This window comes from Schistocerca piceifrons, chromosome X (genome assembly GCF_021461385.2).
Source record: "Schistocerca piceifrons isolate TAMUIC-IGC-003096 chromosome X, iqSchPice1.1, whole genome shotgun sequence".
NCBI lineage: Eukaryota > Metazoa > Arthropoda > Insecta > Orthoptera > Acrididae > Schistocerca > Schistocerca piceifrons.
The window spans coordinates 922,740,033-922,754,277 of NC_060149.1; the positions used below are offsets into that span (position 1 = coordinate 922,740,033).

Genomic DNA, 14,245 nt, shown 5'->3' on the forward strand with positions numbered 1-14,245 from the left:
AGTTGCATTAGGAGAAAACAACACACAATTTTTGTTGTTCTGTTATTTTTAAACATTTATTCAACAACACAAAAGGAAAAAAAAGACACATAATGACTAGCTTCAAAGAAAAAAAAATCAACTATAAATAAAAATGAATGTGCATATCATTATTACTGAGGCAACAACATGCAGCTAATAAAAAACAACTAAAAATCAAATAATGATAATAATACTATTAATATTAGTATTAATGATAATAATAATAATAATGAGAAATGCAATATATATGGCACTTTCCTCAAAAGATATAAAATACATGCATTCATCATTCACATACTGTGACATGTAGAAACACAAGGTCCAACAATGGCCAAAGAAAATGTATTATTTACACTAAATTAAAACAACCACTCATATCTTTGTTTTGCATAAATTTTCTTGACTAAACCAGGTTGCATTTCTTTATATATTACCTAAAGACTGAAGTTGTAGTGCATCATGGATGAGGGTGATGCTAGTAGTGCTTTTGCACTCAAAGTTATTACACATACAAAGGATTCTTATTGAGTAATTTGTTTCTGTACTGTCAAATGCAACCTTCATTTTTTTTATAAACACTCAAAACAGCTTACTGACACAAACAGTATGAAATAAGTAAAACCATGATACTTATTAGTGTACTGGACTGTAATGTTCCACTTAGGCAAATTAAATATGAAAAGAAGTAAACACATAACAAGGCTGTTAATGCTACATAACTGGAAATACAAATTTTACCAAAGGCTCCAGTTTAGTGTTTCACAGAAGGATAAATCAAACCTTCTAAAGTAGCTAGTATAATAGTTGTAGTCACAAAATATTCCGTCATTTCTGCTATTTACTTTCCAAAATGAGTAAAAAAAAAATCCGTGAAATATACCAAATACTATCAGCAGTATAAAAAGTTAAAAAATAAAAAATCTCGGTGTATTTCAGAAGAGTACAGTGACAGTAAATGTTCGACAAAATAACTATAAAAATATGACAGTGCTACATACTAATAAAAAAGTATAGAACACCTTTAAGCAAAGGAAAATAAATTATGTCAGTTCAAACACAACATCTTAGAAAAACAACATATTATTTTTAACTCCTCTGCCTCCTTCCCTCTCCTGAATATTTCTACAAATTTGTCACGTGTGACAACCTCACAATGACTTACAAATGTTAGATTATTAAGATTATTACCTTTATAGCAATATACACTGAAAAACTATAGTCTTTCTTCAGTCTCAAATGTGGAACAACAAATTGTGGTCCAAAAGATAACACACAATTCTCTCACCATATCAAAGGCAAAAAAGTGTTTCTGTGTGAACTTACTCAAAATTTACAATAAGTAAGGTGTCAGCATAAGCCTGAAACCAACTCTCAGATATGACTACAGCGGAAAAACAAGTGAAATATATACGAGCACTGAACAGTTCAAACTGACATCAGATGCAACAATATACAAACCATTAAGAGTTCATAATGGCACTTAACACACATTCATATTGACACATCACGTGTGAAATACTGAGATGACACATCTCTCCAATACAATATGGATAACAGTAAAATGTGTAAAGCTTCAGAATCTTCAGTTCTGACAAATTAAAGCTGCACGGACACTGTGTGGACATAACAGTACAGACATTTCATACTGATGAAATGAGAAAAAAATGTAACATGTTATACAAAGAAAACCCACAGAAAAATTAAATACACTACTATGAATGTTTGAATGATCACATGAAGTGACCACATGTTCATGACACCAGAATAAGGATTCATTTGCCATTTAATGAAGGTCCAGCTGGTCTCATGATATTGAATCATTGCTGTTTAATCAGAGATATTATTAAGAGTATTAAAAACACTCACACAATAAAATGTACGTTGAAAGCACCATTATACAAGTATTGATTTTCTGGAAGTCACAAAGACACCTATTTTATGGTGGTATCTCTAAAACATTTTTGTAATTATCTGCATTCCATGTAAATAACACATGAGAAAAAAGATCAGTAGATCACATTCAATTTCCTTGCAAATTATGAAATCTGATACCTGGCAAAAAAGAAAGAAGGGAGATTGGAGTTTAATGTCCTATCGACAGCAAGGTCATTAGAGATGGTGAATAAGCTCAGATTACGAAAGGTTGGAAAGGAAATCGGCCATGTCCTTTTGAAAGCACCCAGCTGTTATCCACCAGCACTGAGACGAGAGATTTACCACCAAATGACCAATTGTCTACAAGTTATCAAATGGTGTGTTCTTTCTACTTTTGCTTCCTCATACATTTTCCATCACAGGACAGAGAACTCATACCAACAGCAATTCAAAACTCTGAATGTTTATGTTACATGGTATGTGTAATAAAGTAGTTTCTACCTGTGTGAATGGTTGTAACTCATTAAAATGTGAAAACTCCTTTTTTAAGTGTTTGGTACTGAAGTCAAAGGCACACAATTAACAGTATGACAACCAGGCTGAAACACACACTCTTAATGGGGATGAAAAGCAACTCTGTAAAAGCTTAATACAATTAAGATGACAATTTTTAAAATTTCCTTGTAAAGGGACTGTACTGTGACAACTATTCCCATAAGCAGCTGCAACAAAGGAGAATGCGATCTGCTCGTATTTACTGTTCTTGCTGACCGTTTTAACAAATTTATGATGCCCAGAGCAGTCACACAAAATACATGCCGAGCATATGCCTAACTCAAATGGGCATTATGAATACAAATAATATGTAAAAAAGCTACTGAATAGATCAGATACTTTTTTCTTTGGAAATAAACTGCTACATATTCCATTTAGTAAGTGAGAAAAAAATTTACATTTTCGTTAATGAGTATGGATGCTACATTCTTGAACTGATTACTACAACAGCTGCCCAACCACTCACCTCTAACCAGGACACAGAAGATAAAATGAATCTATTGCACCAACAAAACTTCCCAATTTCCTACAAGGTACATGATACTGGAGAAAGCTTTGAATTAATTCTTCAGGAAGCTTTTGGTTCTGTTCCGTAATATTTGCTTGATCAGTGTGACCATAGGTGTACTGTTAAACTTCCAGTGCAAACAATACTTAGTGTTTTCAATATGAGAACACCTTGTTCTTAGCATAATTAATTTCAGATATTAAGAATGAGATGAGAAAGTGAAGATGTTATAACACTCGCATCTTCGAATAAGGTATACTGGAATTTGACTCATAAGCTGCCACTAAGCTTCTCGAGTTTTTTTTCTGTGGGTCCAACAAAGGAAAACAAATACAATAAATCTACAAAAGCAGAATAAGTCTCATTATTGCTAGATACAGACTAAGATTACATTACAAAATTCTTCTAGTTACCAGACACACAATTTTGCCTTCAGGTCTGGCACAGTTAGAGCTGCAAGCACTGGAGCATCACAGAATACAATTTTAAGGACAATGCAAATAATAATAAATTTACAACTGATTGAATGAAAAATTCCCATTAATGATTTTTTACTGAATGTGAAAGTTGGTCCCCCTCAAATGTAAATCATTACATGCTTCAACAACAAAGGTGGAGGAAAACTGAAATTAGCTGCCTGAGATAATTATTTCACTCACATCTGCCATCTTACAAAAATAAATAAATAAGTATACTATCACAAGTACTTGTACATCAGCGATAAAATTATAAAATTGCATACAAAAATATTATTTAACAAGACGACAAAATACATAAAGCATTTTTATGACCTTCAGAACAGCTGTTTAATCAAAACTGCTTCATGTCGGACACGATGTGAGCTGTGATGTAGTTATACTAATGTGAATTCACGACTGGGGCTTCTTCCCCCCTCGTGGTTTAATTGACTCTGAGATCTGCCACATTGCTTCTTCACATAGAAATTCATCAAAATTGTTGAAGAAAGCAATAATTCGATCATGCTTCTTGAAGGAGTAAGTTCTGAAAGAAATGTTTTTAATGTTATACTGTCAGATCATACACAAAACATTCAAAATCTGTAATTTCAGCTACTTTGTGACATAACTGAATTAAAAAGTCTGTAAAAACCGGATAAAAATAAATCAACTGACTTTACAGCACAATGATGGCAAACGCGCCCACCCACACACACACACACACACACACACACACACACACACACACACACACACAGGTTGAATTAAGCTTTTCGACAAAGGAATCTCGGGTTTCAAATTCACAAATTTCAGAGTTCTGGAAAGGCAGTCATACACTGATGAGCCAAAACATTATGATCACCTGCTCAATAGCTTGTTTGTCCATCTTTGGAATGAAATTATCACTGATTCTGCATATCAGGGATCTAGCAGTTTGTTGGCAATTGTGTGGAGGTATACGGCATTAGATGTCTACCCACAGGTCATGTAATTTGCGTAATGGGCTGCTGATTTGCATGTGTGTCAATGGTGCCTGATAGCGACCTAGATGGGTTCCATAGGATTTATATCAGTTGAATTTGATCACGAAGACATCAAAGTGAGTTCACTATAATGCTCCTTAAACCACTTTAGCACGGTTCTAGCTCCAAGACATGGGCAATCATACTACTGGAAGATGATATCACCATCAGGGAAGACATCAAGCACGAAGGGATCAGATGGTTTGCAGCTCTCAGCATGTCTTTGATTACTATCATAGCTCTCACGAAAGAGCAGGAGAATGGCTCCCGTAGCATAATACCGTACCCATCAGCCTGCATCCGTGGTGCACTGCACATTTCCAGCCACCGTTCACCTCGATGACGCCATTTGTGATTTACCTGAGGAACCGACCACGTTTCCATTGATCGATGGTCAAATCCCAATGGTCCCGTGCCCATTGCAATCATTAACGATGATGTCATCGAGTCAACATGTGAACACCTAGGGGAAATCTGCTACGGAGCTCCACGTTCGGAAATGTACGATGAACACTGGTGTGTGCACCAGAATTGTGCTTTTTTGACAGAGATCGACAACTATCCTATTTTACAGAGCAGATCAGACTCTGAACCCTACGTTCTGAGAAGAGTGTGACATCCAACCATTTAGCACCTAGCGGTAGTTTCGCTGTCCTACCTCTCTTCGTAGATGCTCACAATAGTATCGTGTGAACATTCAACCAGCTTTGGTGTTTTTGAGATACTCGTTCACAGGCTCTCCGTAACAATAATCTGTCCTTTGTCAAAGTTGCTATCTCAATGGATTTCCCCATTTGTAGCCCATATCTTTGCTACTGTGATTGTTTGTCTGTGTCTGCTCCGCTTACATACTTTTGTTACTGTGCCACATGCCTGCAATGCCACCCAGCAGCATCCAATGTCGTGGTGGGCAGTGATCGTAATGTTTTGGGTTATCAGTGTGTAGCAGCACATCGTGCATAATAATTATCTCTAGCTTTAAATAAAGTCTGGAATTGTACTGGTGCTGGTGCTTCAGAACACTTTCTACAGGACTGAGTATAGTTAAACTGTAATAAATATCTGATAGAGCTCTTCCAGCACTCATGCAAGGAGCTGAGAGTCAGTCTCTATTCGTATTATGGAAAAATGCTCCATTATATAGAAAGAAGTGGATGTCCCAAATAATAATTAGAGTTACAAAAATTTACACTCAATATTATTTGATTCATAAATTACATAACTACCTGCTAATATGGCACACACTGTTAGACAGAAGCTGGTTATGGATGTCAGAGTCTAAAGAAAATGAGCTCAAAAGGTTTTTCTGAATTTCTTGAAAATAATATTGTGAGTAGTACTGATGCCAATAAAATACAATATTTTTAACAATGTTTGAATTTCTTCTCAGTTCTAGAAGTAATTCTGATGGTAGTATTTTAATAAGATGGGACCAAATTTCATAAGAGTCACAGAATGAACTATCCACTGTCTTGCATAAGGAACTGCAGCAGCATTAATCTAGAATGATTCAGAAAATTAATACTAAATCTAAATCAAGATGGTATAAAAGTGAAGCTTTAACGTATAGGAATTAATAAGAGAACTATTTCAGATGATTCGAGCTACCTTTTGGCAATCAGTAGAAGTGAATGTAAAGTACCACGAAACATGGAGTAACTATGATATTCATTAGGATAGACTCTCTCTATATGAAGGTCTCACTAAATGGTAAATAGTATTCAAGGGGTTTCTTCCACCTCTTAATATCACTGGTGATTATTCAATAACACTATCATCTTGTAGCTTCCACCAATGCTATATTTTACATCTCTTAACTCTTCAATGGTTTATTAAACCAACACACATTTATCTCACACTGCCTTATCCACCTTTTCCCTTCCAGCAACAGCCCTCAAACTAGTGCACTAAAAATTAATATTAATTATAATTACATTAACAGAAAGCTTGTGGAGCCTGTGCATGAGTTATTGATACATACCCTTTCTTGAATCTCTTCATATTTTCCACAATATGAAACTGCTGCCATCGTTTTGAGAAATTAATTGCACCCTCAGGCAGGTAATCATTGTTGCCAATGTGAACAAATGTCAGATCCTGAAGAACTAGGCCACTGTAAAGAACGAAAATTGTTGAGTAATCATAAGACTCTTGGTATATCACAGATATTAGGTGAAGAATAAAACTGGAATTGGGTAACTGATGCTGCATGAATGAAGCCTCAGCAACACACATCACAGGCAAAACTGTATGGGTTACTATCTGAAGGCAAGTTGAAAAATGTTTAATTTTCATACTTATAACTTTCAATTTCTTCCTTAAATTCAAACATAACCATCACTCACAGATTAGGCCTTACAAAGAGAGGTTCCCAACACTGGGGTTGCCTTTTGAAAAACATTTATACAGCGATGTAGGTTAAGGTACAAGGAATCACAGCCTGCAGTCATTTCCGTTGGTGGGATCTTGTTTGCAGGTAACAAAAATTTAAAAAATAAATTAAAGAAAAAAATTAAGACTTTCTCTTAATGCAGTTTTAAAAATAGACTGGTAAGTGGAAGTTCTGAAAAACGTTGGTAGGTGCTGCCACAACTAACTTCTGCAATCGAATATATGTAGTGCTACACACACATGCTTTGCAGGCACAAAGATAAATACTGGCACCAAAACCTCTGCATCAGTAAATAAATTAAAAACAAGGTAGAAGACGAATGTAAACATTATGCCATGTATTCTTTCATGTTTGCTGTTATCTCATTTAAATCCTGTCTGCCTAATGAACTACGAAACTAGAGTGAGACAACAGGAAATGCGGTAGAATATACATATCATGTCATGTTTATATTCATATTATTCTTATGCTGAATAGTGATACAGTCAGCAAATGAAGCACGGCAACTGACTACATTTTTAAATCTACGATGACTCTAATTTCTGTGCAGAATGTACTGAAGATGCGGCTGCAAAGATTTTCAAACGGAGAAAAATTTTCGCTAAACTCTTGTTCAGAACACCATCACGTGCAGTTATTTGGTTCTTGTTGATCATTATCAAAGAAAGCAGCAGTGTAAGTAACAACAAATAGCAGTCTCTTGCCATTGTTTCAGTAAAGAGACAGTTCCTCTCTCTTTTTTAAATGTAGGCAGTGGTAACACGCACAAAAGCAAGCTATGCCGCGAGTGGCGACAGGTCGTGAACACTCATTATGAGAATGTGACAAACAATGCATGACACAGTACAATAATGCATTTTCAGCCTAGAGTGACATAAACATGTATAACAAAGAGAATGGTACTTATCAGATCAAATCAATATAAGCAATCGATTCAAACCAGATGAAGCACATGGAAAAGGAAGGGTACGTGTATAAACACGAACAGAGCGCCTGGTGTATAGCAATGGCTACCTAGTAAAGCTTAACTGCTAAGCTTACGACTCGAACCAAACTACTGTAGCTGTATCTTCATCTATTCGACCTAAATTGTGTCTCATGTTACAATGGACCAATTTTGTTTCGATTTGGACGTGCGGTCTAAAACTTTACTCTCCACTTGAATTTCGAGTCTCAAATTTCAGGTGTGGCTTAGATTCAGGATTTTTTTTCCCTTTTATTTCATGTCTCATTTTTTTCAGGTGCAGCTTAGATTCAAGTAAATACAGTATTTCTAATTTTTCCTTTACGAATGGTCAGTTTCCTGAACGATTAAAGTACTCAGTAGTAAGGCCACTTTATAAAAAGGGAGAAAGGGATAATGTAGATAATTTTAGACCTATTTCTATGCCATCAGTGTTTGCAAAAGTTATTGAAAAGGCAGTGTATGTAAGGATAATTGGTCATTTTATATCACATGATTTGCTATCAAATGTACATTTCACCTTTAGAAGTCATTTAACAACTGAAAATGCTATATACTCTTTTCTCTGTGAGGTATTGGATGGGTTGAACAAAAGGTTTCGAACGCTTGGCATATTTTTTGATATAACTAAGGTATTTGATTGTGTCGATCACAAAATATTGCTCCACAAGTTTGACCGTTACGGAATGTGGGGAGCAGCTCACAACTGGTTCACCTCTTACTTTAGCGACAGACAGCAAAACGTCATTATTCACAATGTTGATAATGGCTGTGATGTGGGGAACAGTCAAGTGGGGGGTGCCCCAGGGATCAGTGTTGGAGCCACTCCTGTTACTTATTTATATAAATGATATGTCCTCTAGTATTACTGATGTTGTTGTTGTTGTTGTTGTTGTGGTCTTCAGTCCTGAGACTGGTTTGATGCAGCTCTCCATGCTACTCTATCCTGTGCAAGCTTCTTCATCTCCCAGTACCTACTGCAACCTACATCCTTCTGAATCTGCTTAGTGTATTCATCTCTTTGTCTCCCTCTACGATTTTTACCCTCCACGGTGCCCTCCAATGCTAAATTTGTGATCCCTCGATGCCTCAAAACATGTCCTACCAACTGATCCCTTCTTCTAGTCAAGTTGTGCCACAAACTCCTCTTCTCCCCAATCCTACTCAATACCTCCTCATTAGTTACGTGATCTACCCACCTTATCTTCAGCATTCTTCTGTAGCACCACATTTCGAAAGCTTCTATTCTCTTCTTGCCCAAACTAGTTATCGTCCATGTTTCACTTCCATACATGGCTACACTCAATACAAATACTTTCAGAAATGACTTCCTGACACTTAAATCTATACTCGATGTTAACAAGTTTCTCTTCTTGAGAAACGCTTTCCTTGCCATTGCCAGTCTACATTTTATATCCTCTCTACTTCGACCATCATCAGTTATTTTGCTCCCCAAATAGCAAAACTCCTTTACTACTTTAAGTGCCTCATTTCCTAATCTAATTCCCTCAGCATCACCCGACTTAATTTGACTACATTCCATTATCCTCGTTTTGCTTTTGTTGATGTTCATCTTATATCCTCCTTTCAAGACACTGTCCATTCCGTTCAGCTGCTCTTCCACGTCCTTTGCTGTCTCTGACAGAATTACAATGTCAGCAGCGAACCTAAAAGTTTTTGTTTCTTCTCCATGGATTTTAATTCCAACTCCGAATTTTTCTTTTGTTTCCTTTACTGCTTGCTCAATATACAGATTGAATAACATCGGGGAAAGGCTACAACCCTGTCTCACTCCTTTCCCAACCACTGCTTCCCTTTCATGCCCCTCGACTCTTATAACTGCCATCTGCTTTCTGTACAAATTGTAAATAGTCTTTCGCTCCCTGTATTTTACCCCTGACACCTTCAGAATTTGAAAGAGAGTATTCCAGTTAACATTGTCAAAAGCTTTCTCTAAGTCTACAAATGCTAGAAACGTAGGTTTGCCTTTTCTTAATCTTTCTTCTAAGATAAGTCGTAAGGTCAGTATTGGCTCACGTGTTCCAACATTTCTACGGAATCCAAAGTGATCTTCCCCGAGGTCGGCTTCTACCAGTTTTTCCATTCGTCTGTAAAGAATTCGCGTTAGTATTTTGCAGCTGTGACTTATTAAACTGATAGTTCGGTAATTTTCACATCTGTCAACACCTGCTTTCTTTGGGATTGGAATTATTATATTCTTCTTGAAGTCTGAGGGTATTTCGCCTGTCTCATACATCTTGCTCAGCAGATGGTAGAGTTTTGTCATGACTGGCTCTCCCGAGGCCATCGGTAGTTCTAATGGAATGTTGTCTACTCCCGGGGCCTTGTTTCGATTCAGGTCTTTCAGTGCTCTATCAAACTCTTCACGCAGTATCTTATCTCCCATTTCGTCTTCATCTACATCCTCTTCCATTTCCATAATATTGTCCTCAAGTACATCGCCCTTGTATAAACCCTCTATATACTCCTTCCACCTTTCTGCCTTCCCTTCTTTGCTTAGAACTGGGTTGCCATCTGAGCTCTTGATATTCATACAAGTGGTTCTCTTCTCTCCAAAGGTCTCTCTAATTTTCCTGTAGGCAGTATCTATCTTACCCCTAGTGAGACAAGCCTCTACATCCTTACATTTGTCCTCTAGCCATCCCTGCTTAGCCATTTTGCACTTCCTGTCGATATCATTTATGAGACGTTTGTATTCCTTTTTGCCTGCTTCATTTACTGCGTTTTTATATTTTCTCCTTTAATCAATTAAATTCAATATTTCTTCTGTTACCCAAGGATTTCTATTAGCCTTCGTCTTTTTACCTACTTGATCGTCTGCTGCCTTCACTACTTCATCCCTCAGAGCTACCCATTCTTCTTCTACTGTATTTCTTTCCCCCATTCCTGTCAATTGTTCCCTTATGCTCTCCCTGAAACTCTCTACAACCTCTGGTTCTTTCAGTTTATCCAGGTCCCATCTCCTTAAATTCCCACCTTTTTGCAGTTTCTTCAGTTTCAATCTGCAGTTCATAAGCAATAGATTGTGGTCAGAATCAACATCTGCCCCAGGAAATGTCTTACAATTTAAAACCTGGTTCCTAAATCTCTGTCTTACCATTATATAATCTATCTGATACCTTTTAGTATCTCCAGGATTCTTCCAGGTATACAACCTTCTTTTATGATTCTTGAAACAAGTGTTAGCTATGATTAAGTTATGCTCTGTGCAAAATTCTACAAGGTGGCTTCCTCTCTCATTCCTTCCCCCCAATCCATATTCACCTACTATGTTTTCTTCTCTCCCTTTTCCTACTGATACTGATAACTTTAAAATATTTCTGTTTGCTGATGACACTAGCTTGGTAGTATTGGATGTTGTGTGCAACATTGGCCCTGGTTCAAATAGTGCCCTTCACGACATAAGTTCACGGCTTGTAGAAAATAAACTAACGCTAAATCACAGTAAAACTCAGTTTTTACAATTTGTAACACACAATTCAACAAAACCTGACATTTTAATTTCACAGAATGGGCATATGATTAGTGAAACTGAACAGTTCAGATTTCTAGGTGTTCAGACAGATAGTAAGCTGTCGTCGAAAGCCCACACTCAGGATCTCGTTCAAAGACTTAATACCGCCATTTTTACTATTTGAACGGTATCTGAGGTGAGTGATTGTTCGACACGAAAATTAGTCTACTTTGCTTATTTTCATTCGCTTATGTCATACGGTATAATATTTTGGGGTAACTCTTCCCATTCTAAAAGGACATTTTTGGCTCAGAAACGGGCGGTTCAGGCAATAAGTGGTGAAGTTCACAAACCTCTAGTCGACCCCTATTCACGAGTATGGGATAAAAAGAAGAAAAGGTTTGATGGTACCAGAAATCAAACCCAGATCCCTCTGTACCAAAGAAAGCAATGTTAACCATACGGCTATTGAGGCAGTTCCGTACTGCTTAAATTACCTGAAATAAAATAACAAGTAACTTAATTAGACATAGCAAGCAATTCTGGGGAGAGAGGGCTCCGGTTCTATCAGCAATTGGAATGGTTTGGCACAGCATATGACTGATGTCCCTGCCTCATTGGAAAGCATCAGATGCAGTTCCTCAGCAGCTTTTGCGGTGGCCAGTGGGCTGCATCAGCCATGCAGCTACACTGCTCAGTGACCATTCCAGCCACAGCCACAGCCACAGCTCACAGTACTCTGAATCAGTTACTGACAATGTCTGATACGAAAGTGTCATTTACATACAGTTGTATATGATGAGAAACTAATGGAAAAGGTGTCCAAATGCCTTTACCCAGGTCGCTGAAACGTATCACTTCAAAGTCACTCCACAAGTGCCTCGAAGTTGGCAGTACGACTCACAAACAAACGAGGAATGTGAGGTGCTGCATATTCTGAACTAATTTCAGCACAGCGACAAAACCCAGTTTCGACATTCCTACAAGGTTTCTGCTTACGACATTGACATTCCACATTACCGCCATCTATCAAAACGTCGTATGTCGGTGTGCGACCACCTGCTTCTATATAGTTGTGTGGTTTTACCACTTTGACTAAAGTTTTTGTTTATTAAAAAAGTCTCACCAAAATGACATCATTCAACGAGCGACAATCTGTCGCTTCATGGAGTGCTGTCATACAGTCGGGTTTTAAATCACTACAACATATGCACGTGTTTTACAAGCAAGAAAAAGAATTTGTTTCTGTTCGTGGGCATCCATCAATTTCTCCTAATAAAGTTTTAGAGTGTAGCTTGAAAGCTCTAGGACTCGGTCAAATTGGAGGAAAGCAGAGCTACTTCAAAACTTGTAAGGTACTGAAGTAAACGATGTGGAACAAAGCCCTTTTGGAGAGAACAGAGTATTTTTAAGTAATCCTGTAAAGAGAACAACAATCCTCATTCAGTTACAGATCTTGATTTATTCCAAACAGAGGCAGTTTGTTGGCACATTTACAGATATTGTAGTAGAAAAGAATACTCCACAGCAGTGAGTTGTCAATTTCTTTAAAAGAATGTGAACTTTTTCTTTGTGTGTGTGTGTGTGTGTGTGTGTGTGTGTGTGTGTGTGTGTGTGTGTGTGTGTGTGTGGAGGAGGGGGGCGGGGGGTTGAGGCACATCACTTAAAATGGTGTTAAGAAGTGTGAGCTTCTGCTTTAAGAACTTAGGCGGACAAAAACTGTTGCTCAAAAAAGATCATGTTATTGGGGCTCGTAGTATCTTCTTACAATTAATTACAGGAATATATATGCATTCAATTATATGGTTAGATGCAACCTGAGTCAATGCTAGAGAAGCAGTTGACGAATGCTTGACAGGTGACACTCCAAATAGCAGCAGCCATCAGCAACAGGAAGAGGAGTCAGATTAATTGCAGCTCATGCAAGTTCTTCAAATGATTTTGAGCACTGTGGACTCTTAAGTTTTTAGATCGAGAAAAACCTGTGACTACCATGAGGATATGAACTGCCAATAATTTCTGCAGTGGTTTACAAATTTGTTGCTACGGTTTACTTTTCTTACTATATTTGTAATGGGTAATGCATCTTACCATTTAGTGCTATTAGACAAAACTCAAACAACTCGTGACTGCGAAGAATCTATGATGCAGTGGTTGCCAGTGATACACATTGCTGCAGCATGAGTATGACGTAGATGCTGTTATATTCCCTTGTGAAATAACATAGAAAAACCTGTGACACCTATTGCTTTATCACAGCCATTTCAACCCAGGTGAATTGGTTTGGAGTGATGTCAAGACTTACATTCGAAATAATAACAAGTCTTTTACTATAACAGAAGTGGAAAGGCTGTTGAATAAACATCTTACTATTGTACAAAACACCACAAGGAGAAAGAAAGTTTTTTTTTAGGGCGCACAACTACAATTGTCATTAGTGCCCAGACTAAGTTAGAAATGCACTGCGAGGCACAAGGTTAAAACAGCAACTAAAAGGGGCAATACTATAAAAGACATCGACAGGCAGAGGATTAAAACAAAAAAACAGCATAATCAAATGTCCTTAGACAGGTTTGTCAAGTTGATAAAACAAAGAACGCGAGCAGCTGCTCCTGGGTCATCCGCTAAAATGGCATCCAGAGTACATTGCAGGCCAAGATCAAGACGCAGTGTATTAAAATCCGGACAGGACGTTAAAATGTGACGGACCGTCAGCAACTGCCCACATGGGCAGAACGGCACTGGCGCAGCCGTCAGCAGATGGCGATGGCTGAACCGGCAGTGTCCAATTCGTAACCAGGCCAAAACGACCTCCTCCCACCGAGAAGGGCGTGAGGAGGACGTCCAAGCCGCGGGAAGAGGTTTCAAGGCCCGAAGCTTGTTGTCCGTAAGTGCAGCCCAATCGGCATGCCACAGCAATAAAATGCGCCGACAAATGACCCTGCTACAATCTGATGAAGGGACACAACAAGAAG

General features: G+C 37.7%; 1 protein-coding gene across 1 annotated transcript in view; it reads right to left on the reverse strand.

Annotated features, from left to right (window-relative positions):
• Positions 1-285: 285 nt before the first annotated feature.
• Positions 286-14,245, reverse strand: part of LOC124721732 (guanine nucleotide-releasing factor 2) — a 387,271-nt gene continuing 373,311 nt past the window's right edge. The window contains exons 17-18 of the mRNA XM_047246831.1: positions 6,421-6,552; positions 286-3,961 (exon numbers count right to left, since the gene is read on the reverse strand). Coding sequence (XP_047102787.1) covers positions 3,829-3,961; positions 6,421-6,552 — 265 coding nt within the window. The 3' untranslated portion in view covers positions 286-3,828. The remainder of the gene's footprint in view (positions 3,962-6,420; positions 6,553-14,245) is intronic.